Genomic DNA, 25,806 nt, shown 5'->3' on the forward strand with positions numbered 1-25,806 from the left:
ATAAAATAAAAATCCCAAAACATTTGCAACAGGCCTTGCAATTTTCAATGACAAATGCGTATACACAAATGTGAGGAATATAAACCCCAAGTACCGTTATACCCCCCCTTCAACATATCCCATCCCAACTGCACTCACCAATCGGGACTTCTGTCCCCTCCTCAATGTAGATGGGCAGTGGTGATTCCTCCATAGGATGAGGCACTGATGGAAAGTAATGAATTGTGGTAGTATTTGTCGCAAAGTGACTACAATAAGACGGTCCCTTTCTTATCATTACAACTACATATGGCTGGCTACTGTCACAAAGAGTCCTTTCTCAAAGTGATCACCTCCTCTCACGGTGACCGGTCCAAGTCACAGTCCTGAGGGGTTAATCCCCACCGAGCATTCACCGCCCCAGGAGTCAACCCCCTCTGAACGGGGCCTGGGAGAGGTCCCTGTCCTGGATGCTTCACGATCCTGCCATTTCGCTATAGCCTCGCTATTCCCATCCCTGGAGTTTAACTCGCTTTTGGAAACTCACACAGTCGAAGAAGCCAAGGGGAGCCACTGCACAGACAGGCACAAATAGAGTTATCGAGTCAAAGTTGTAATATTTCATGCACAGAACCAGAAGAGAGAGGCTCTGATGCTCAAAGCTTGCCGTTAGCTGTTGAAAAGCCACAGCAGGTGATGGAAGGCTGCACCGCAAATGGCCTCTGGACCACAACCTTTTCATTACTCATTCATTTTGGAGTAGATGTATTGGACTTAGGAAGCTCCCGATTATTTGTTCGTCATACTGAGATCTCCAGACAACGCTCTTCAGATCTGTGCTGCACGCTTATTCTGCAGTTGCCAGACACCATACAGTCACTGCTGCAGGGTTCGTCTGTTTGGGTTCTTCTCTATTTGGGAGCTTCTTCCCTTAAAGGTGGTTTTGTTGCCCGATTTCCCATTCAAAATCTCTGGGAAGCATGTGCTTCACAGCCTTTTCAAGAGGTTTGAATTTCCTACACTAGAATGAAATAATAATGAGCTACAAATGTTGAAAATGGTCATAATCAAAAGCCTTCTGGAATTTTTCCTTCTCCGTTACCTTTTAAAAATGATGATTTACCTTCTCAAAGATACAAACTCTTAAGCTACTCTCAGCTAGGATTCCAGCTGCAGGGAAGGAGGATTCTTTAATCCTTTGTGGGGTGTCTTTCACTAACTACTGGCTTTTTTTTGTTTTTTAAAGATCATCTTATGAAATCCATAAAACCACCCCAAAACCCCTTGTGGTTTAAAGCTATTAAATAAAGCGTCTTACAAGGTTTCTGCTAGAAACACAACCGGAAGAGAGTGTTTTCAACAGATGCTTGACTAGCAACGGGCTTAATATAAACCCCACACCGGTGCTTTGCAGGATGCAAAGGGCTGCCAGTTCCCTGCCTTTACCTACGCCCACCCCTCGCTCCCGTGGAAGATGAAGGGAAGCACAGGGGAGAGGAAGAGCAGAACACGGTTGCCTATAGAACTACCATACAAGCCACAGAAATCATGGTCTACCAGGGCACCTTGCACAAGCCACTTTTATCTAGAAGCTGACCTAACATTCCAGCTCAACAATAGCAAAAAAACATTTGTTACCACACGGCGTTTTGCTACATATTAACCAGCAGTTGCTACGCAAGCATAATGGAGCGCTGCAATTCTGAGATATATGTTATTTTTCAAAAAAAAAAAAAAAAAAAAAAAGCTGACTTATGGGAAATCAATCAGCCTGAGGTAAGCGCTCGTGGGCTTGCCATGCCACTGGACGCAGTACATGCTTGGGAGTTATGCAAAGCGGGCCCTGCATTGGGAACAATGCAGTCATTTTCCCTGCTAAGCTAATTTCGCATTAAGGCAATGAGAGTCTTCATCTATGCAGCCCCTTAAAACATTTAATCAGAGTTATTTACTAGGAAGAAATACCAGAGCAGAGCTTCCTACACTACTCAAGAGTTTTCAAATCTGAGATCTGCAAGCAAACCAGGTCACTAGATGGTGTGGAAAAGACTGTTGGATTTTTATGACATGCATCTTTCTTGGTCCCGTGAAGAATACTGTACCGGGCTCACCCAGACCGCGCAGTCAGTCTGGAGCCAAATGCTTTCACCAAACATTTGCAACAGTATTCACCAATGCCTGGTGGCATTTACACTTATTTTAATGGGTATCACCATAGGTTGTAGAAAAGGCCTGAAATACCTATATGCTATTTGAGGCCAAATACGCATATACACACTCTCTCTTAACCCCACGTATACATGCACACACTAGCACACATGCACACAAACAAATGGCTCTATAGGCAGAACTTGGATTTTGTAGGATCCAAGGCAGAGAAGCTGACTCTTGTCACAGGGTTTGGGGTTCAGGGACTCTGGGGTGCCAAAACGAGCTCTCACTTACGGGTCTCCTCTGCTTTGGGCAAACCACTTCAATATTATCCCTCCAGGATTTACACACCAACTTTACGGGCATGCTGCTTAAATGTCTGCAAAGTGCTTTGCAATGGTTTCTAAATTCTGCAGTGATATGCACAGAAGAACTGCACAGGTAGATTTAAGATAACAGTTGCTGAGCATTATTACTGTATCACTACAGCCTATTTTTACATGCTCTATACTTTGTTTCTATGAACAGATGGTAAATGTTCAGTATTTGAACATTTTAATGAGTTCTATAACCCTTTTGTAATTTCATAAACAAGCAAAAATAACACTTACATGAAGAAGAGTCTCTCCTGAATGGATTTTCTCTTCCTGTTTGAAAAAAAAAGAGACAAAGAAAAGGCAAAAAAAATATTTTAAAGGAAAAAAATGGGTCTAGCAAGGTAAGTCAGACATGTTTCAATGTTATCATGCATAGTGTTTTCTGAATTTCATCAGTATGAACTTGTATTTTGAAGAACATCAAGATACTGAATGTAGTACCAAGACACTGAACGTAGTACCAATGCCAAAACAGGAGATCATTTCTCACCTGTTACATTCTATGTAAAACATCACAGAAAATTTGACTATATCCATCTCAAGAGCAAGGAAATTACACTGCAGCAGTGAAATAAAATTCAAATGTCATGTGATCTGAAGCAAAAAAGGAAGAACTTTTTGACTACATTCCTGCTCACTGATAACCCTGTGGCTTGACGTATGGGTTGCTCTCCTACCTACGGGCAGCCTACCTACACCAACACCCTAAAGCAGGGCACTCCTACTGCGTTTTGGCACAGTATAATCGTTTTTCCACGCCAGCGCTCAAGCACCAACTGCATTCAAACCAGGTCAGGCAGCCACGGCAGCGAAGGCGTTCTTCGAGGCTGTGACCATTCTGGGCGACAGAGAACCACAACAGGAAACCCAGTAACTGCTAAAATGCACGAGCCTTCCCAACAGCCCATGGGGTTTTAACAGCCACCCTCCTGCAGCCCCGTGCCACCCGCCCTGCTGCCTCCCACCTAAAGCTCACTGGCAGGACGTGGATTTGATTCACGTTCCCCCTCCACCAACCCAGCTGGTGGGTTTGGTGGATGCCCTTGAAGCATGGTTTAGGGTCGGCACTGAGTGGCTTTTTGCTGGTGTAAATCTAGACACGTTGAAAAAAAAAACAAGGAGAGAGACTGATATAAAGAGAGAAGATGCTGTAGGACACCAGTCACAGTTTCAGAGTCACAGACTGGCAGCAGGGCAACCCTTCCAATGGCAGTTTTAGGGGAAAAAAAAGGACAATGAAGAGTGGCAGTTTCACTTCATTTCTACCACATTATCTTATACCAATATTAGCTACTCTGTAAGCAATTTAAAGGGTATTGCCTAGAGTTTACATGCCTTGGGATGATACTCAGCTAGCACAAATCAATTAAATCCATGGCATGACAACAGCTGAGGATTCAAGTAAATAAGCATGTATGGAAGGAATTCAACAAATATTAAATCACTGTGTTTTCATCCTCATGCTTTTCTTCCAAATGCCACGGACCCAGTCCTGCAAGCAGACCCCCCCAGAACGGCATGAGAATAAACTTGAGTTCTGTGTATGGAGCACTTAAGAGGACTGGACTCAGGATTACTTTAAAAAACATAACCCTGATCCATGTAAATTAAGTTAGTGATGAGAAATCGTCGAAGGCATTAATCCTACTAGGTAATCTATTCAAAGTTGCACTTCTTAAATGATCTACAATTTATTAGTATGACCAATCAATTAAGCATTACTTGCAAAAGGCTTTAACTACCATGGCTTTCCCATCCATTTTTATGTGTTGTAATATGGTTAAATTTAAAAGAAACAAATCAGCACCATCTTTTCAGAGTCATTTGCCAGCATGATTAAAAGCCTGGGTAGGGCCCTACTGTAGAGAATCCCCTTACTGGTGGAACCAGCAGCATTGCTGTGGGGGCACTGGGGCAACATTGCCCTGTTGCCCGTTGGGGCAAAACTCTAGGGCATTGGAAAACCTAGAAGGGGCAAAATTAAAACAACAGGGGGTTGCTGCCGAGTCTTGAGGTGCATTGATGAAAATCCTCGGAGCACCACTGCCCAGGAAACATGACAGCCTGCTGAAGGGCTTGTGCCCAAGAATCTCTTTGGAAACACCCAACCCACAGGACTTGGCTAGCAGCCACTAAGATGTAGCTCAGTCTTGGTTAGGCAGAGTATTGATTTAAGGAAAGCTCATAGAAATATTTGCAACAATTAGTTGTAAGACAAGATCCTCCCCGAGGCTTTACAAACAAACAGAACCGTGCTCAGGCACGGGAGGTTTCCCAAGCACCGTGCAGCAAGAGCACGCCAATCTAAAGCGTCCTCATATTTTTCCATGACAATGTTGCACCTCTTTTCATACAGCACTTCACGCAGACTGAAGCCTCCTGCCACAGCCCAAATATTTCACCTCTGGCATTTCAGAAACCTCCAGGCAACGCACCCAAAAGCTACAAATTAGTGACTACCAACAAAGTGTAGTATACCAAATTTTGCTCCTGGTTACAGCAAAGTAAAAAAAATACAAATTGGTAGCAATTGAAGCATTCCAAATTTCTACAGGATTCTAGACCAACATCCCTAAACACACAAAAACCCCATGTTTTTTTGATCTAGCACCCCCAAGCATGCAACCACCTTCTCGGTACCTCCAAACATCACAGTGCCACCTGCAATCTCCTGCTTATTGCAAAGTACGACAGCAAATAACCCTACCACCGCACAGTAAAAGACGTGGGTTAATAAATTACAGCAAGAAGCGGCTTTTCCTCTCTGGGGTCTGGGTCCGCCCCACCCGCGGGGCAGCGCTGGGACCCCACGGAGGGAAAGGTGTCTGTCGCCCTCCAGTGGGTGCAGCCTCAAAGCAGCCCAAAGCGGGAGAGAGGTGGGAAGGGGAAGGAACAGAGAAGGTGAGACGCAGGCGAATAAAGAGAAGAGGGGGAAAAAAAACCAACCCAAGATGCAAAGCAGAGAAGAGACAGTTGAAGAGGAAACGCGAAGATGCTATCTCTGAAAGTGCCAAAAATAAAGTTTTCAGCGTCAGTCCAACCAGGGCAACAAAGACATCCTCCCGCCACGCTCGTGCTTCAGCCTCGACTCACTCCAGGCGAGGGACACCGTCACGCTGCTGGCTGCCTCGACTGCTCGCACATTTTGCTTTAAAAAACCCCAACACCCTTCCGGGGAATCTTTCCGTAATACTCGAGCAAAGGTAGGCAATGCCAAAAAGCAGTCAGCTCGCCCGAATGCAGACCCAGAGGTAAACACCTGGCTGTCAAAAACCATCAGGGTTTTCACCAAAGCCTCTCCCCTCCAAATTCCACAGCAGCAGGTTTTAATGGGCTGATTTACCCTCAAACCCAAACCCATAAAACCTAAACCAGTAGCAACTGTCATCCGAGCCCCAAATTACACAGCCGATGACATGTTCCCCAATCAGGGCTGCCTCACTTTTTTCCTAGTCCAAAACTCGAAGCATTTTGACATGCAAGCAATAAAAAAAAAAATTGCAGTTACCAAAATAGCACTATCAACGTACCCAGCTCCTCTCGGCACATTTTCTTAATGCCTTTCCCAATACGGTTAAAAAAATGGGAACTAACCAAAAAACTCCATCTTTGCACCTTGGCACAAACCGTGCTGGAATACGTGTGGAGTGGTATTTCTTCACATTTATCTGGACCCCTCCCACTACTTTTTTTCATCGGTGCTTTCCTTTAAAACGTAGCTCTTATTGAACAGCAGAAATCAGCTTTTACAATTTCTAAATACAAAGTTTTGCCACTCTCAGAGCTGCCTAAGGAAAACACAGCTTGCCTTCCGTTTCATAAATAACACATACTCTGCACATTTCTTCGCCTGCGTGAAATAAATTCTCCCATGTTCTTATATGGAAACCTTGCACGTCCTCCCACATGCCGCCTGTTACAATATCAGGCAGAAATGGGCATTCATTATCTTAAAGCCAGCGGGTGAATTTTGGATCCAAGTTACCCTGAGACGAACCCAAAATTATCGCCCCTTCGCACCGAGCGGAGCTCAGTAACCTGCCCTGTGCAGTCCCTGCGTTCTTCTTCCAAGCCCCAATCACAACTTTGATTTCAGCATGCCGAGGATCAACAAAATAAAAGGAAAAACGAGGCGGGGGGGGGGGGGAAGAAGCAGCCAGCGGTATTACCCACCAGGTAGGCCCATTAGCATCAGATGTAGCATTGCCTGTACCAGCCTCTTCACTCGAGGGTAGCGCACGGCAGACAGAGAAAATACAGCGGGGAGGGGTGGGAAGGCGAGGGGAAAAGGGCCAAAATAGCCGGGGAGAGAAGCGTGCTCCGTAGATGTGCTGGAGGGCCGCCAGCAAGTGGGTAATTGCTGCAAACTGTTATCGCGAAAAAAAGTTAACGCAAGGTGGGGGGGGGAAGGGGGGAGGAAATAACCGCTGGGGGAGGAAAAAACCCGCAGGGGTAATGAGACAGCTGGGGAGGAGGGGGGTGAGAGAAGAAGAAGGGAGAAATAAATAAATGGAGGGGGGGAAGGGAAAGCGCGCCCGGGGGCACCCCGAGGCGGCGCGGACAAAGGCAGGAGGCCGCCGCCGCCCCCGGCCCGGCCCGGCTCGGTTCGGCTCCGCGGGGCGCGGAGCGACGCGGAGCGGCCGCCCTTTGTTCGCCGCGGCAGCGGGGGGCGATCCGCGCCGATCCGCGCCAGCGCCGCCGCCGCCGCAGCAAGAGCAGCAGCAAGAGCAGCAGCAAGAGCAGCAGCAAGAGCAGCAACAGCAGCAGCCGCCGCCGCAGCAGCAGCAGCAGCAGCAGCAGCAGCAGCAGCCCCGCCGCCCGCCCGCCCGCCCGGGAGGCGCCGGTACCTGCGTCCGCTGGCCGCGGTGCCTGCGCGCCGCTGCGCCCCTGCGGCGGGTCCGGCGGAGCGGTGCGGCGCGACTAGCAGCGCCGAGCGGGAGGAAACGGTAATTTATAAGCGCTTTCTTCCTGACCTCTCGTGTCTGTTGTCTAATGAGGGAGCTTTGAGCATCACCCATCCTGCTGAGTGGAAAAACACCGGCACGGCCTCTTCTTTGCTGGGGAGGGGGGAGCCTAAAGGAAGGGGTGTGGGGGAGGAGGGGCCACGCCGCAGACACGGCGGCGGAGCCCGGGCTGGCAGGCGGCCGCGGGGCGGCGGGGAGGGGCGGGCCCGTGCGGGGCAGCGGCCGCCGCCGCCGGGGGGGCCGCCCCGGGCAGCCCGCCTTCCCCCGCCGCGCTCCGCGGGGAGCGGGGCCGCCCCGAGCCGGCCCGGCGGGAGCCGGCCCCGCGGCTGCCGGGGCGGGGAGCGGAGCGGAGCGGAGCGGAGGGGAGGGGAGGGCTGCCTGCCGCGGCTCCCCGCTCCTTATTTTGTATGTCGGTACCTTTTTGTAATTACTCTTTTTTATCGTTACACAAAGCGCGCCCTTCTCGCAGACAAAGCATCCGACGGCGTTGTCACCGGCGCTGCCCGTCCCTGCGCCCGGGCCCCGGCTTTGCTCCTCCGCGGCCACTTTTCCCCCCGGGAAGGTGGCGAGGGCTCGGGCTCTGGACCCGGCGTCGCTCAGCCAGGCTTTTGGGGCATTTGGTCTCGGCAGCCGGCTCCTGCTGGAAGGAGGAAACACAGGGGAGCGTGGCCTGGCAGGTGCCTGGGAGACCGGGGTCTCTCTGCTCTTCCCCGTCTCCTCCCAAAAGAGCAGACCCGGCACCGGTCAGCCGCGCTCGCAGCTGGAGAACAAAGTGCGGCCGGGGCGATCAGCAGGAGAAATGAGCAGGGCAACGTTTTGTCCCGCGTTGGGTTTCATTGCACTGAAAGCCGGTGCTTTTCTTCTGCAGGCGAACGGGTATCTGACTCAAATATGCCCTTGCTCTCCTACCTGCATCTCCTCTAGTTCTCTTAATGAAAGGACACGGCAGCATACAGGCTCGCTAGGCATGTTCATGTAACCCCTGCTGAAGACTTAGTAAGAGCCTCTGTACTGCAAAATACCGTTTGCATTGTGGGGGCAGAGTAGAGGGGAAAAGGAGATTTTGGGCCATCTGTGTTTCGCAGAAGTCCCGCGGTGCTAACCTTGCACTGGCAACAGCAGAGATGGACCAAAGCAGAGCGAACAGTCCCCACAGCCTTGCTCTCCCAGGCTTTCCCAGGTACAAGACCCTGCCTCCCTACACCACAAACTAGGACGGCAGTCACTGGGAGGCACACCTTTGGAGCCCATCACCTATGCATAGGCTGCCAGGGGATCAAATTCCAACACAGCAGCCTGCAGGGAGGTCTCTAGAAAAGGCTGATTTCCTTGGCTGGTTCATGCAAGAGCACAGAGAGCTGCACCCCTTCTGCCCACTCCTTGCTGGCAGTACGGTATGCCAAACACAGTGTGCCACAGTCACGCAAGCGATTCTCCCTGACTCCAGTGCACTCTGTGATTTTTCCCTGTACCCGAGCTGATTTGCAAAGTGAATAGGTTTTTACTGGAAAATGGATACAGGTATAGGATATGTGCAGCTAGTTGATGACATATCTCCACTAAACAGCCTGGTTTCAACTCATAACATGATGTGCTGCCACCTACGTCTTCTGATTCAGGTTTCTTGTGTACTGCAGCTTCGGATTCGTAGGCATCCTTCGCTGACGGCAGCTAGTATTTTGTGAGACTCCACGAGGGACCGCAAACACAGGCGGCTCTGGCCGCACTAGGGAACGAAGCAAAACATTTCTCACTGGTGCAGCCACTTGCTTAGTTGCAGTGCGGGTGCCTCGATGCAGATCAGGCACCAGCAGTCGCATCGGTGAAATGTAAGTAGCGGCTGGAGCCTCATCTGTGCGAAGGATCCTGCCAGCACAGCTGTACCACTGACAGCAGTGGAATATTTTGCTCAAGTTCTCTAGAGAAATCAAAGCCTGTATTTTCTGTCTCTGGCTCTCTCTTGTTCTGTTGCTCCTCACTCATTAAAAGAAAAGTCAGCCACACAAAGCACACGGTTGCTCTCTGTGTTTAAAAAAAAAAAAATGTTTAGGGTAAAAAAACCAACAGCCAAACCTGTTTTGAAGTCAGAGGCACATAAACAGTACCTGGAACTAAGTGGAATAATAATAATGATAATAATTAGTCCTTTTGTGTTATAAATATGTTCATCGCTGTCTGCTGTTTCATTATGAGACAGCACAACTTCTGGGAATGTGCCTGATGAATATTTGGGGGAACTCTGCCTTCAGCTGCAGCGGCGCATGGCAGCACTAATGCCTCTGGCTCCTCCGGCTCTCTTACGTAACCAAAATCACAAGTTAGAGCCCAAATTACAAAGCATAAGCATGTGTATAATATTAAGCATATAAATGGTGCCTGAAATTACTATCCTTTTCCTGTAAGTCTGGCTTTAATCTATTAGTATTTTTACTTCTGCAGTTCTGTTGATTTCAACGTGCACTGGTGCCGTTCATAGCGTCATCAAGCCTAACCTCTTAAAAACCCCACCATGAAGGTAGTAACCCAAACTTAACTAAGACAGGCCAAAATCACTCTGGTTGCAGGTAGGTGTAGTTCAGATGACTTGTATACCAGATCTGAAGCGTATGCAGTATTAAGACGCTGTAGGAAGCACAATATAATGTCCCTGCGGGTGCTTTGCAGACGAGGCAGAGCGGCAGGTTTTTGTACCCCAGCCCAAGGCACGGGTTAGCAATCACCTTCCTTTGCGTTTTCTCTCTTTCTTAGAGACTATTTTCGCCATTAACGTGCTGAGCTGCTTTCTGGAGTTTTAAGGTGTTGGGTGCTGATACAGTGAGCGCCTCTTGTATCTGTTTAATCCAATAACATAACTCTTCCTTAATCTCCATGTCTGGGTCACAGGGTTTAAAAAAGACACTGGGCCAAATCCCCAGCTTGGCTACAACGTGTGGAAATCTACCGAGACGGAAGGAAAGTCAGAAGAGATTCGCTGTGTTTGCACCCTGTAAACGAGGTCTCGAGGGGCAGGGATGCGAGTGCCTAATTTCGCAGATGGATGCGTATTAACGCAAGTGTACGGCAGAGTTAGATCGGATTTCTATCAGGTGAGGTGGATGGAGGGAGGGATATCACACCAGCACCTAAAATACGCTCATCTGCAAATTCTCATTCATTTTGAAATTGCAATTGATTTAATATTTCTTCCTTTTTCGGGAGAAAAACTTGTTTCCTTTCAATTTGTGGCTGCTAAAGGGAACATGATGTTTCATGGACTCAGGACCAAGGCAGGACAAGAACAAGGAGGAGGTTTTGCAGGGATTGGGAAGATTTTATGTATAAACGTTAAAATAAAAAAGGCAAAATTTATCCAGGCCCGAAGTCCAGCAGAAATCTAGGGGACAAGTGGACAGCACTGTCTGTAAAGAAGGGTATAAGCAAGAATGGCAAAAAGATGGTCTGAATAAGTCCATCGCATTAACAATTCTCCAAATACACATTTCCCATCCAAAGCTACATGGGGGCAACCTTCGGGGTTCCCCTGTATAGCAAAGGATCCTGAGCTTGAAAAAGGGAGGCAGATTTTGTAAGGGATTTGCACATCATGCATTGACTCTGGATTGCAGATTTTAAGCATTACTAAATCGGGGAATAGAATTGTTGCTATTGCTATTACATACCAGGATATCTCACTAATCCACGCAATCCACTAAGTTGCTGTAGTTTTAGTCTGTGTTTATTTTAGATGAAATTATGGACTGGACAGTGAATTTTTCTTAGCTTATCCATTTAAATCATATATAAATAAGATATCAAACAGAAATCAAAACATGACCCGTGTTTTTGGTACACTCCCCATCATATGAACCTGCCGGTGATGAAGCCCTGCACCCAGTTTACAAGTCAAACACAAAGGCAACTAAAAACTACAGGTCTTCTTTAAAAGTAGCCCCATTGGCATGAAATTCTCTGATTTTAATGCTACGGGTGGCCTATTTGGCTTATATTTGGGACTGCCTAGCCATTATGGGATTGCCTCCACTGGTCCTTTCCTTACATCAAGCTAATTACATATTAACTTTCGGCACTTAGCAAGTCCGAAAGGCTGGAGCGGGTCCTTTCGGAACAGCAGTCGAGTTTAGAAATGCCTGTTCCTTTACAGGGGCTGATTCCTAAAGTGAGGGGCAAACCCAGAGGAACCAAACAGCCTGGAACCAAAGTGGTCACGCTGGCTTTTGGAAAAAGTGAAGTGTCTCAAGTTAATTGACAGTCAGCTACCTGGAAATAAAAAACTCTCATAAATCCAAAGGTTTTCACTGGGATTTTCAAGAGCTCCTGAGCAATTTAAAGTCCCTGAAAGGAATGCACTATAGAATGAAAAATATAGGTATTATTAAAGAATGTCTCCAAACTGAAAGCCAGCCAGTTTCATAAAAATGAGCTAAAAAGCAATAACAGGTACTCTGTCTCCTGCTGGATGCTGTATGAACCGTATGTTTTACATTTTTGAAGTCACTTCTAAACCAATGGGTTTTTTTTCACTGTTGCTGTTGGGAAAAACGGTTAAAGAACTATGCATAAATGAGGTTAAAGTAATCTAATTAAAAAAATAAACAGCGTGCTTTCGTCTTCAATTCATAGCCAGTCATTTGGGATCAAACTTTAAAAAAAAAAAAAGATAAAAATTCAGAAAGGATTTTGAAGGACGACTGTTTCCCTTTAAGATTAATGATAAACATACTTGTGTGTTCAAGGGAGAATAGAACCAGTGTTATGTAACAGGATAAAGAAACAAAATCCTTTTTCCTTAAATTAAAATAACCAGTATGTGTGTGGATTTTAGTCAATCACCGAAAATTCAGGAAGCACGTTTTCTTTCACAATTGCATTCCACATGCTAAAATTGACATCTTGTAACTTTTAAACAGAATCAGAACAATTAAAGACAAAAAAGGTTTGTTTGTTCTGTTCGACTATGCTTTGCCATAGAGGATTGTTCCTCGACGAAAATTCTGCAGCACTTGCCCTGTGCAAAAATCCAAATTTGTGCTCATCTTTTTATTTTATGTGGCATTAGTAAATCCAGTTATTGCACTTCCCAGTTTTTTTCTTTCTAATCCGCTTACCGCATACTAGATGTATGGTAACTGATCTCTTTTAATCATTTTTTGCCTGAACTAACTATTACATAACAGTTCTTATCAAATCTTGCAATGCCTGCCTAAATTTGCCAAAAATGGCACAAGATCAACAGGTAATGGATTTTTGTTAATGTTGGCATTGTTCTTTGCTGGCTCAATCATACAAAATTTGCAACAAAACACAAAAGAAAATGATTTTCTACCATATAATCTGCATTTTCCACTTCTGTATTTTACAAAAGCACTCATACCAGAACTTCTGCATCAGGATTTGATACATAAAGTTCCTCTTTATCACATGAATTCAATTTTCCAAAAGAAGGCAAACGATACTATTAATAACCAAGATACAAGCCCTGAAAAGGCTAAGTCTCTGAATGTACTTGCTGCAAAAGAAAAGGTCCTCTTGTTGGATCTAATTCTGGAGTCATTCTTTGACACGATGCAGAACAGTTCGAGATTTGCACAGAAAGGCAAGTTAAGGTGAGTTAAGGTGATACTCTTGCACGAAAGAAGCATGTATGTGCTTCGCTGAGCTACTTGGAGCTTTGCAGCCCAACGCAAATCCTGCTTATGTTGGCATGTCCTTGCACATGTTCACACTTTACGTCCTGACAGTAAAGCTTCAAGTCTGGGCGGTTTAAGTGATGTTCCCTCAGTGGAGTAAGTCCTGTTAGCGCTACTCCAGTAGCACAAGGTGTGCTTGGAGACAATGCACATTTTGAAGATGCCTCTTTCCCTGCTAATAACATACCCACTGTGCTGGAGCTCAATATTCTGCTGCTGCATGGCCTGCAGAGAGATTTCCTTGGCCTCACGAGCAGAACAGCTCCGGCAGAACCGAAATGGTTACACGGGTGCTGCAAAGGCGGTATGAAAGGTGGGAAGCCATAGGAGGATGTAGGCTAGGCTAGAAGATGGGGAAGAAGTTGTGGCAGACCCACTCTGAAAGCAATAAAAGGTCAGCAGAGTCTGAGGCTGCCGTGTGGAACCACTTCCATTTCCATGTGGAGCTGGTCACTGAGCTGGGCAGGCTTGGCCTGACCGCATCCCAGGTGACAGCGGGCATCGCAGTGGAAAACAGTCCAGAAATTTATGGTGGTGAGCTCACTGATGCAGTCGAGCCCTCTCGACTTACGTGACTGATCCAGACAAGCCGATGGAAACTCACTGAAGAGGAAGAAGAGTGATCACTCGACTGAATTCATACGTGCTCATATTTCTTTTTATTTGCTTATGGGTCCCTCTGCTCCCTTCCCTCTCAAAGTGATGGTGAAGCACTTACGAAGGGTGTATGAAAAATGATTTTAAAGTACCTAGTTTATTCTGACAAATTACATTGGCAGGTGTAGGCAAACACTAAGAGAAAATACTGTAAGAAACAAAACCATTCCCAAATGCATGCTTTTACCAGTTCAGACAGATAGAGTTTCTAGCTAGGTGAATTAATGCACTGCAAACAGAGAGAGAAAGAGCATCACATGCTTGAGCATCCAGAAAAAACAGAAAATTTCGAATAAACCCTGCAAGCTATCCAGTAACTGCTCATCCAGTTACATGATTTTAATTAACAAAACTGGAAAGCAAACATGTAATATAAACTTAAAAACACAGCGCTTCGGTTTTCCGGACTACCAGTCCAAATGCAAAACAAATTGCTTGCATCTGGTGGCAGGGGACGCAGAGCCGGCTTTGGGAGCTTTGCTTTTAACCGGCAGAGCGACGCAGCAGCATCCACCGTCCTACCCGCTTACGGTGGTTCAGACAGCTCCTGGCATGTCCGTGCCTGTCATCCCCTGGCACAGCCCGGGCACAAGCACTTCAAGCATTGCCCGCATGCTCCGAGGAGGATGCCTGGGCTTTCACCTCTGCAGCAGCACGTCGCTCCGTAGGGCAGCAATGTCACTGAGGAGAGGCCAGCGGCTTGCAGGCTTGGGTGACCTTGAGCCTCCCTAAGCAGTTACCTTTTCTGGCCCTTTGGCATGCTCTCAAGTGATCTTTCAGCCAGAATCTCTGCTGCCTAAAATAAATTTAGCAATATTCACTGCGGCATCCCTGCACTTCTCTTTCGGGATACCTGACTCTTATCTCCCAACCTGGGCAGATACAGATTTTGGAAAGTTTACCCGGGTGCTTCCTGGGCAGCGAGCTCCCGACCTGGCCTGAGGCCAGGGTGACTCGCTTGGTGGTGTTAGGAGGAAAGGCACAATTTTAGGGAGTTTCTTGCCTGTCCCTGTATGCTAATGGTGTGCGTATCTGCCGCGTTGCTTAGAAGCAGCTTTGACAATGGTATTTTTACAAGGTGTTTCCTCCTCTCCTCCTGAAAGAGTGACCCGTTTAGGAAGAAGAGAAGCTGGAGTGAGGGGGATTTCTTCTCTGACCTTTTTCAAGCCTCCAGCGTGGGGCCTGTGGGAGAAGGGGCTGGCGGTGAGGGACAGAGCTGCGAGGTGGCACACCCCCGGGAGCCACCCAGCTCCGGAGCAAGCAAACACAAATGCTAAGGAGAAAAAAATGACAAAAAAACCCCATGCACTGGCAGCCTCACCCTGCCTGGCCAATGCACATACGTGCAGGTTGCATTGCCAGCCTTCATCTTGAAGGCCCAGCATATCGCCATCGAGTCTCTCCTCCGTACAAGCCCAGCCAGAAATAAGGAGAGTTGACAGGACCGATGGACACAACCTGGGATTCAGGAGCAGCCACCACTTTGTGTTTGGCTCCTTATTGGTTTTAGAAATACTTCTCTTTCTGAAAATTGTGAGTTATTTACTGTTCCTTAAAAAAATGACATCTGATCTTCCCTTCACATGCGGTTAAGAAAATTTGCTAACAGTTTATTTAAAATGCCCATCTAAGCAAAGCAGCATGTAATCATAAAGCTGCATTAACGTAAAGCAATACACATGAGCTTGTAAGGTCTCCCTCAAGCTACCCAGGACTCTTTCAGTTACCTCGGGCTCAGGTTTGTGGGGTGCACAGGAGCCCCGTTGCCCCACAGCTATCATGTCAAACACAACACAAACCGGTAATGACGGGGTTCTTTGCCTCCCTGAGATCCACCGACACAGGAGATCACACCAGGATCCTTCCAGTCTGGCAACTACGCATTCAGCTAGGACTGCCCCCATAACGGGCATGTTTTCCCTGCCAGGTACCCACTACTGGTCCCGTGAATCAAGAAGGCGAAGCGCTGGATGGGTCCAGCGTACGGCCAGCTGGCCTTATCCTTCCCAGCAGGCGATACCGACCTGGTGTTGCATCCTTGCAGAGAGCGGCTACTACCTGTCTCTCCCAGCCAGAGCAATCCCGCTTTGTTGTCTCTACATGGGAAGATGTGGAGAAGGGAGGGGGGGAAATGAGCTCAGCACGAAGCACCAGAAATCCCGCCTTGCACCTCTAAATCTCTTTGGCCAATGCTAGTCAGCTCTGATTTGTATCCATGCTCCTTCTTATCACTTGCTGATTGTTAAACGGGCCACAAAGAGTTAATATTTTGTGCATGGTTGGTCACAGGATGCCTGTAGCACCCCACAATTTTCTCTTACTGTATGTGTCAGCCAAAGACCTGAAGTTTTCTTATTTTTACTCCTTCATGTTTGCCTGTCAGGCTCATTAAGTTCATGGAGAGAAGTGTGAAAACTTGTCCCCAGGCTCCCGCATTTCCTTGGGAAGCACATCCCAGCGACCTGTGGAGCAGCCAAAGCGGGTTTGGGATGCCTTCGGTGCTCACAAAGCCACCCTTGGTCTGTGTCACCCCACGGCGAGTGCCGGCGGGGGGGACATCCGCGGCGTGGCTGGGGGAGCTGGTGGAGGAGCTGCCTGGCCGGGCTGGGTTGTAGCAGCGAGTGGGTGTCATCCAGAGCAGCGAGGCCCCGGGATTGCCTGATGACAGAGCTGAATAAATCACTGAGCAGAGGCAGACAGTGGAGGGTGTGGTGGACCCCTGGGAGCTTTTCCATCCAAATCCCCCCAAGGTCCTGGGAAGCCATGCGGGGAGGGGTACGGCGTTGGTGGAGGCACATCCACTGGCCTGCCAGAGCTCAGGGCACAGACACCATCGCCAGCCGGAGCAGCGGACACTGCCACATGCCCATTCCACCTGGCTTAAACTCAGGTTTTCCCCTCAAGCTGAATTCATGCCACCCCGGAGCTCTTGGCAGCTTTGCAAATGTTGCTGCCTGAATTTCACTTCCCTACTGGGAGACTAAGCTCCCAGCTCTCCCAGTCAGATACAGGTTTGAATCCAGGTCATATTTCTGCTGTTCTCCACCAGCATCACGGCTGTTTGCTCCAAACATGAAGATATTTTTATAAGAGCAAAAGCATGAATTATTTCAAACTCGCCTCAGGATGAATTTTCAAGGGTACTGCGGAGACTGTTTCCACAACAAAATGAGAGCTCTTCTCCTGCTTAATTGTTCATGTTACCTTCATGAATGCTAGAAAAGAGGCTGGCTTTTTTAAAATGTCAGCAGATACCTGGAATGGGAATTTGTTTCCATAAATCCTTTGGAAGCTATTGTTGTTGTTGATGTTGTTGTCCAATCTGACCGAAAGTTCAATTTGGCAATTTTTATTAGCCCTTGCTTTTAGGTATAGGCAATTAGCTTAACAAAATATCAGATAGGATCTCTGTGGTGTTTGCAATGCCTGTTGCTCTGATTCTTACCTGGTGGGAAATGGCTTTGGAGGAGCACAGCCACGTCTTCGTAGCTGTTTACATCACATTTCTGACAGAGCTCCACCCTGCTTTCCCCATTTGTACTTTGTTTTTCATGAATAAAGGTCATGGCATTGGCATCACAAAAAATATTGTTGCTGTAGAAGGAATTCAGCTCTCCCCTCTGGGTTATAAAACAAATCACATGACAGGACAGTAATGCACTCAAACGTCGGCAGGGCAGAAATCAGAGATGGAAGAGGAGCCTAAGACCCATGGAGATCTCCGCAGACCTCCGGCATCCCACAAGTCAGCTGTCTCCCTGCCCGTGCTGGGCCGCTGCATGCTGCGTAGTCTCTAATATTGTGCACAACCTAGTTTTAAAGGTATCCCGGCTGCTAGCAGTGGGTCTGTTGTGGGTACCTGCCTCCCAGCCTAACAGGTCACACTGCTGGGATTTGTTTTCCAATAGTCAAAGGGCATTTTCTTTGCATCGATGTTATACCGTTAGTCCAACACCTTCCTGCAACTGTTGTTGGGCCAGGGGACATGGTTACAAGAGCCCTGGCCCCCTGAGATGTGCTGCCCAAGAGAGTGCTGTGGCGAGGGCACCTTGGTGCCAGCAGCTAGTTTAAGTCACTGGCTCGTGTGGGACCCTGCCCTGGTTGTATCCCAGCCACACAATACATCTTTTTGGCCATGTTGTGTCTAGATCAGGGGATAAATGTGTAGTAACTACATCCCTTGACGCAGCTATAAAGTAAATGACATCTTTCCCATGTTTCTGTATGAACATCCACACTGGCCTTCGTGTTTGGGCTCGTGTCAAAATCATCGCTTGTCTTTTGGTTCAAAAGCCGTTCTTCTAATCTTTTGTTATGGGTGAGTCTCTCAAGCTCTCTGATGTTTTCTCTTCCTTTCAGTCTGCTGATACTTTCTAGCACGGTGATATTTTAACTAGCTGCAATATTCCAGGCGTAATTTCATCACCAGTGCTTGCAGAACCATGGCCCCAAACTAACGGTCCATGGTTTTATGATTCTCTTGGCATATACCAAAATCCGAATTGTTCTGAGAATATGAGGGGAAATCAGCAGAAGGTGCTGTATTATTGTTACAGCCAAGGGCACGCGACAGCCAACGAGCAAAAGCTCACCATCAAAAGCACCGGGAACACTTTTAGCAGGAACACTACTCGAGCAATCCCCAATTCACAGAATTCAGTAGGAAGTGTACTGGAAAAGAAACTCCGGGTTAAGCAGATCTTGAACTTTCCTTTCCAGGATCACACCAATACAGTTGAGTAGTAAGTCAAATTCTAAAGAAATACTTGGGGATTTTGTTAGTAAACAGCCTAGATGTGAATTCCTTGTTTTTTCTTGGCTACACTCGCATGGAAGAGATGTTTAAAACAGAATTGTCTGAATAACAACGAATACTAGTTTTTACACAGTATTTTAGCGTAATCCCAGAAATTATAATTTAAGGAGTGCAGATCTTCCTTGTTGCAAAGCCCTCAGGACTCATGTGGCAATAGCCAGTAATCAGATAAAATAGAAGCAATTAATAAAGTATTTCATCATTAGAAAAATTTCCAACACCGGAAGATTTTGCAAATCACCCAGCAGGTTTTGCACATCCTCTGGCATTTGAGATTTTGTCAGTAATGAAAGCTAAATGAATGGTGAATACAAGTATAAGTCTTCAAACAATGCCACACAGGCTCAGTGAGCACATAAAGAGTATTTTAAGGGAGTTGTTCAAATTTAAACAGAATTGTTTCTTTTCTTTATAAAGAAGTCTCCTCTTGATTATTAACAGAATAAAAGTTGCCTCAAAAATAAAGAGGTTTTTAAATATAAGACCATCACAGTCTTATTTTCCCTTAGCATTGACTAAGAAGTGGTTGAAGTTACATCCCCATTTAAGGTTTCCACACCTCTTAGCGCTTTGCATTGTATTTCCTCCATGAAGTTTCGTAACTTCCGCTAACCTTGTAGGCCTGGGAGGCCTGCAGAGCACATCTACGCTCTGTAGGAAGTGGTTTTGGCGTTGCTCTAGCAACCTTAAATCAGTACTGAGTAAGCAGAGGTGCTGCTCAGCACAGAACGAACACCAAACTCCTGTCTGTACATCCTCATTAAGAATGGAGGCAGCAGTTACGATGATGAAGCCTAATGCCCTTCAAGGAAATTGCAATTCTGTCTCTTTTATTCCTCCCCTACGTTTTAATTTGATAAAATTTCTAGTCCTGCTGCTGCTTGTTGCAGCGCACTCTCGATGACTGGGGAACCGTTCTTTCCTTTGCTCACAGTGTCCCCCGATATGAACTAAGAGTGGATAACAAATCCCGTGTGACTCTGTGGTAATGCAAAGGTAGAAGGATCTCACCCACTGGAGAATCCAGGTCCTCTTTTACTTTACTCCAGAGCTGACTGCATTTTGGGAGAAATAAATGAATCCTCGTTTGGGTTTTTTTTTAGGTATTTAATGTGAAGCTCCTTTAATTCACCCTTGTAAAGCATTTGGGGATCATCTGATGAAAGGTCCTACAGAAACACAAGGTATCCCTGCTGCTTGGGTTGCAAAGCTAAGGCTCAAGCTCTGAAAAGAGAAGTGTCCTTAGAGCAAAGAGGTTTTGAACACAAAAGCAAATCACGGCAATGCATGCTGACAAACACTTCATCTGCCTGCTGCCGTTTACATTTTTCAAATAAACATGGAGTATTGTCGAGGACCTTGGCTACCTTTGTCTGTCACTGAGATAAGTCTATTTAAGCTTTCTTCAAAACTAGTCCCTGCTGCCACTCAGGTATTTCTTGCTGCTGCTTTTGTGGCCATTCATCTTTGAATTGTTTCCAGTCTGCAAGCATCTTTCTGGTACCAAAACTGAACAGAATATTTCAGGCAGTCATCTAAGGGCATTGAAGGAAGTCTAAAACTCCATCCTCCATGACTTTTACATAGTCAACCCATATTTCAGACCTTGTTTTAGGCCTACACAAGAAAGGCTTTGCCATCTTTGATCGGGTATGGTTGTTTTTTTCCCCTTTAGTTTTGATTTTTTCCAGTTTTCTGGATAGATTTCACACAGCTTGCCACCACAGCTCTAGTGGACAATAAAAAAATGTATGGGAACTCCTCCAAAGTACGTGTTTGCAACGAGTGCTATGCCAGGAACATCATTACCGGAGTCCCAGTAACTAATCCAGAACCGATGCCATAACTTTTATGTGTACCAGGGGCACTGAAACCCATGCTGAAATACTTGGCAAGTCTGCCCTTAAATTAGGATATATTCTATTGATATTGGCTACGATCGACCACAACATTCCTTGGTTTTGAGGTAGTATTTCTGAAGGGGGAGGGTTTGTGATGCCAGTTCTTGTCATATGTTTTCCTGTCTCACCCTATCTCCAAGCCCAGCTAATCTGATGATATCCAACTGTCCTAATGAGCTGCATCTACTTCTAGACTGAAGTGTTGACAGCTGCCTGTCCTATTGCCAACAAAAACTTCTGAGACGACTGTATCTCATTCCTGCAAGTACGCAAATTGCTTAGTTTCCAGCCCAAATATGAGACATAATGATACTTCTTTTCATTGATCCAGGTCTAAAAAAAGGTGTGTCAAGAATGCATTCAATCATTTCCTCACGTGCAGTTTAATCCCTCAGCTGGAAATGAGGTTTCTGTCTGCTGGTTACAGAGGAGAAATCAAGGGCTCATGTCCCTTACAGCAGAGGTACAGTCACACGGGCTGAGGTCAGTGAGAAGGACACGTTCCTCCAATTAATATTGGCATGTGTTTACTTATATTTTTATACATTGGTAATTCTTCCATTTGCTGCTCTTGGATTCAGAGCACATGGCAAGAGCTTCAGCTTGTTCTTATTCAGGTAGGATTTAACACCCTTAAATCTTCACCAAGACCCAGCCCATCTCATGCACACAGGATTCGCTTTCTTCCCCACAGATAAGGCCCAACGCTGATGGACCCGAAGGCTCATCAGCCTTTCCTTCCCCTGGACTGCAGGTCCAGAGCACCGAAACTGGGTAATAGGTGAGCAGATAAGACCAGGCTCCCAACAAGGCATTAAAAACTAGTCACAGCCTTCTAGAGAGAAAGCTATCTAAACCAGAAACTGAATTTGCAAGATAAATTTTGTCTTGGGTGACTTCAGTGTCCACAGGAACAGTATACAACAATCCCCAGACAAAGACAGAGAAGAGACACAGAGAAATGCTGATCTTGATCCAAATGTGGTCAGAATAAATAGAAGCAACACCTCCAGTGACAGCCGATCAGGGCAACTCGTCTCCAGGCAGAAATAATAGTTTTCCTTGTCAAAAGAAAAACCCACATCTACCCTCTGCCCCCCATAACTTTTATGACTCTCCCGATTCCAGGAATCGTGGAAAACACTACTGAGCCAGGGGCCAAGGAGCAAAAAAACTAGGGGAAGCACATCTAGTCCTGGCAGACTCCTGTGGCAGCCCAGGTCACCGGCGTGGCCTCTCCCATGCCAGCCTTTCCCACTCCGCTTTCACAGCTGAAGGTAGGACCCATTTCTTCAATTCACCTTCTCCTCAGTAAGTTCCTCACACACACAAGCACAAAACCTCAAGACTCTTATTAAGATCAGGCTGGGAAGGGAGAAAGAGAGAGTTTGTTATTGTTCTAGGGTTTTTCTTTCTCTTTTTTTTTTTATTTGTGGGATGTGCTCAAACATTACGACGGTGGAGACCATATAAGTAGCTAGATTAGAGCAACAGACATAACAGTGGTATTGGATACAGAAATAGCAGCCATTGCCAGTTCCATGGAAAGAGAGGACAAATGAATAAACATCGATCATAACATCTGAAACCACCAGGCTTGGAAAAGCCTCTTTATTTTAGGAATAATCCACTGAAAGATGCCAGGGCTAGATCTGACCAGCTCTGACTTTTTCTCAGGAGTATAATTGCCATTGGGGAAGAAAAGGATGTTTGAGGATGGATAAATCTAGGAACCTTCTATGCCATCATCTTTTAGTCACTAAGCTCTATGGACAAATGCAAGGGTTTGTTTGTTTGGTAGGGCTTATTTTTGTTTTTATTTTAAATCTGTAGTTTTTCCTAAGCATTTTTTCCAGATGTTTTTCATGCTGAAAAATTGCATGCAGTCCCAGGATGATGTACAAATTGAAAGCAAAGGCAAGCAAAAAATCCAAATAGGTCTATCTCTCAATATCTCTTGAGTACAAGATGGTCTCACCTCTACAGGACCTCCTCCCCTGTTAGAAGATCTAACACACCATCAAGAAAAAGGCAAGGAAGAATCCAGAAGGAAATGATAAGCACGCTGACTGAATGTCAGTGCAACTATACTGTAAGTGCTGTCCCAGCCTATGGGGCTGGAAAGGTATTTTCAGTGTCTGGTGTTATTTAGGAAGATGTTTCTGAAGGAACGCAGGCTGTGCCATTCCGGGGAGGGAGGAATTGGCTTCTTTAGGATTACTGAAAACTTACTAAATAAGAAGCTTTCTGTATTTCCTCGCAGCTGGAGACCAGTCATTGCAACACAATTAGAAAAGCTGGAGGCTGAAAGAAGAGAAATTCTCTAATTTGACCCGAGTTCCTTACATTATTGCTGGTGTGTGCAAAATGCGTCTGGGTTCTGTGAAGTGCAAGATACTGAATATCTCTGTCTGCCTCAGCAATATTTTGAGCTTTACATTGAGCTGAGTGCTCAAATCCTGGAAGGTGGCATTGGGAGGCCAATCCCTTAGGACATCCTTGGTATCAAATTCTTTGAGGATACTTGAGTAGACTATGCAAAAGGACCACTTAATGTGTCACAGGGAGGTGATATTTACCTTCTATAGGGCACCAAGAAGACCGTACGTTATAAAACTGTGCCCAATTTTGGTTTCCTCAGCAAAAGACAAGTACTAAAAAATAAATCCAAGCATAACCGCGATGCAGTTTTAAGAGGCTTGAGATAATGATTCAAGACGGGGATGCCTAAAATACACATTAAGGGTGAAATGCCGGCACCATGAAAATCAGCAAGGAAATCTCCTAGTGACTGCGTTGGGACTGTATCCATACAGTTTATCCAGACAAAGACAGTATAAACACCAGAGGCTCAATTGTCCCTGAGCTAACAGTGCTCGGTTGTTTAAGCGCAGGAAACGGCCCACCCTTTTCCCACCTTTGTACACCCAGGCAGGGGTCAGACACAGTGTAGCTGCCATAAGGGCAAGGCTGATCCAAGTTAATGTCTGGCATAGGGTGACTGAGGCAGGGAGATGGCAGAGCCGCTGCCCTGGAGCTCTCCGAATGATTGCAGAGGTGGCCACAAATGGGGAAGATGTACGGTCAATCTGTGAAAATGCCCTGTGGCCGAGCAGATACGCTCCACCAGTGGTCTTGGAGAAACTGGCTTCAACCACTGCTCAAGACACAGTTTTCTTTCTTAGAGTATAAAGTCAATACTCAGATGAAAGAAAGGTTTCAACAGTTGCCCTTATAAGGGGAAAAAGTCCAAGGAAGCAAAAGTACCACTGCCATCGACACAACACATCCCACCTCCTTCCAGTATCTTTTGCCACCATAACAGGATCCTCAAGTAGTTGTTTTTTAATTCAGGACTGAGGTGATTTCATCCTTCACATTCATTATCTGAGTATGTGAGTACATACTTCTCTCATTCTTCATATTTGTCTTGATTATTCACCTTTGGTAATGGAACATATAACAGGAGAGGGAAGGCGTGAGTTCACTGCCAGGGAGTGCCTCTGCAGGCAAAATGAAAGGCAGGGGCAAAAATCAAAAACTGTGATGGAAGAGAAAACTATCTTTTCATTTTTTCTTAACTTAAAAACTCAAGGCAAAATAGTTGCTGAGTCCTCTACAGGAGCTCTCCACAGATGAAGCATTGTGAAGCCCTCATCTTGGGAGCAGCGGGAGGAGACATCAGAGCTGAATTTCCATGCTACATAGACATGCACACATTTAATCCGGTTGTGGTTTTCTTGATATGCAAACATCCTAAAGTCAGCTCTGATTCGACTCATCAGCTCCAGCTAATTTTCAAGCTAAGGGCTCTAATAAGCAGACTCAAGAGCATCTGGGCAAATTTAGCTCCAACCAATTTGCCTCTAGAACATCCTTTGAATACATTTGCATAGTCTGCCTTCACAAAGCTCCATAAAACATGCCTTGCCAGCTGCTGGCTGGGCCTCTCAGCCTGGCACGCTGCTGTCGCTGCTGAATATCCGCTAAAGCCTCGACAAAGTGCTTACAGTCATTCACCTTTTCTTTAGCTGATATTAAGAGTACCCCTGTCTAACGGTGTGCGACAAATGTCTGGAATAACGATGATTTAACCGCTGGACAGGCGGCGTGCAGGCAGGGGGGTCACTGCCCCACGTCACTGTGCCGCAACCTTGACCTAATGATAGGATATCTGAGAGTAAGAATGGAGAGCAATTCTCCAGACTTGGCTTTCCCACTGCAGCACAGTGCCAAATTTGATAGTCTCTTTGGTGATCCAGGCACGTGCCCATTAAGACAAGTTTATTTTAAAGAGGTCAGGTAGCAGCTGATGGGTGGTGAGAATCTTTTAGCATTCCCAAAACAGGCAGCGTTTGAATGAACAACCTACAGATGCAAACGTCAGCAGATGTATTGGCAATACCCTGTGCTAGAGTCTTCGTGAACTTTGAGTACTTGCTGTTTGGTGCCTAATTATAGTCCCTATAGCAGTTCGTTACTTACAGCACGTTGGGATCTAGGGGTCCTGGTCAGATTCGGCGTCCCTTTGTGCCAGGTGCTGGACAAACACAAATGCCAGTTCTGGTAGATCATACAAGCTAAGGCCCTGCAAACTCTTACCCGTGGGCTGAACTTTCTGTACAGCTGTAACTTCACTTGGTGCAGTCTGATCTGTGCAGATATGCAGTTCTATTGTGTTCTAGTTCATTATCTATTTAACACCTATTGAACTCTCTGCAACTGCTTAAAAGCATAAAGTAAATCATGCGCATAAATGTTTGTAGAATGTGGGGCTTAATAAAGACCAGCAGCAATATAGGCAGAGGAAAGCTTGAGAGAGAGGGAAGATAAAAGTAACCATAGAGGGAACTTGTGATTACATAGACTAGCTACATACATAATTTGTGGGCTTCGCGGTTTGGGAATTCTGTTTGTTTGCTTAATGTAAATGAGCAAGAGAATTTAAAGAATCTCTGCCACCTACTGAAGCCAAGAACTGAAATGTTGTAGGCCTCACCCAGTGCATTTATAAGTCCTTCCTTGTTCAGCAAAACACTTGGCCACGTTTTGCACTCTAAGAGGAGAATACCAAATAGCATTTTTTCTGCAAGAACTGGGGGCCGCTTGCCCGCAAAGTGCAAACCCAAATAAACATGCTGTCCCCCAAATACTCCTGCACAACGAACATAAGGAGGGAGGACTCCCCTGAGGTTTGGGGGTGTTTCTTCTTTCAATATTTGTGAACTCTTTTCTGCGTTACTTGACTAGCTCTAACCAAAAGCCACCTTTGGG

At 46.2% G+C, this 25,806-nt stretch overlaps 2 protein-coding genes across 6 annotated transcripts in view; one reads left to right on the plus strand and one right to left on the minus strand.

Annotated features, from left to right (window-relative positions):
* Positions 1 to 25,806, minus strand: part of SLC6A6 (solute carrier family 6 member 6) — a 118,990-nt gene that overhangs the window by 51,705 nt on the left and 41,479 nt on the right. Inside the window, exons 1-3 of one of the 5 annotated variants that reach the window (XM_072876158.1) lie at positions 7,355 to 7,549; positions 2,742 to 2,777; positions 139 to 204 (exon numbers count right to left, since the gene is read on the minus strand). In XM_072876158.1, coding sequence (XP_072732259.1) covers positions 139 to 193 — 55 coding nt within the window. In that variant the 5' untranslated portion in view covers positions 194 to 204; positions 2,742 to 2,777; positions 7,355 to 7,549. Of the gene's footprint in view, positions 1 to 138; positions 205 to 2,741; positions 2,778 to 7,354; positions 7,550 to 25,806 lie in introns of those variants that run through there. The other 4 variants (XM_072876159.1, XM_072876163.1, XM_072876160.1 and 1 more) reach the window with 4 other exon arrangements.
* LOC140658257 (uncharacterized) lies at positions 7,017 to 9,097 on the plus strand. The gene is made up of 2 exons (XM_072876427.1): positions 7,017 to 7,453; positions 7,925 to 9,097. The coding sequence occupies exons 1-2, from the start codon at positions 7,017 to 7,019 to the stop codon at positions 8,448 to 8,450; spliced, it is 963 nt and encodes a 320-aa protein (XP_072732528.1). The 3' UTR covers positions 8,451 to 9,097.

Source organism: Ciconia boyciana, chromosome 11 (assembly GCF_034638445.1).
Source record: "Ciconia boyciana chromosome 11, ASM3463844v1, whole genome shotgun sequence".
NCBI classification, from domain to species: Eukaryota; Metazoa; Chordata; class Aves; order Ciconiiformes; family Ciconiidae; genus Ciconia; species Ciconia boyciana.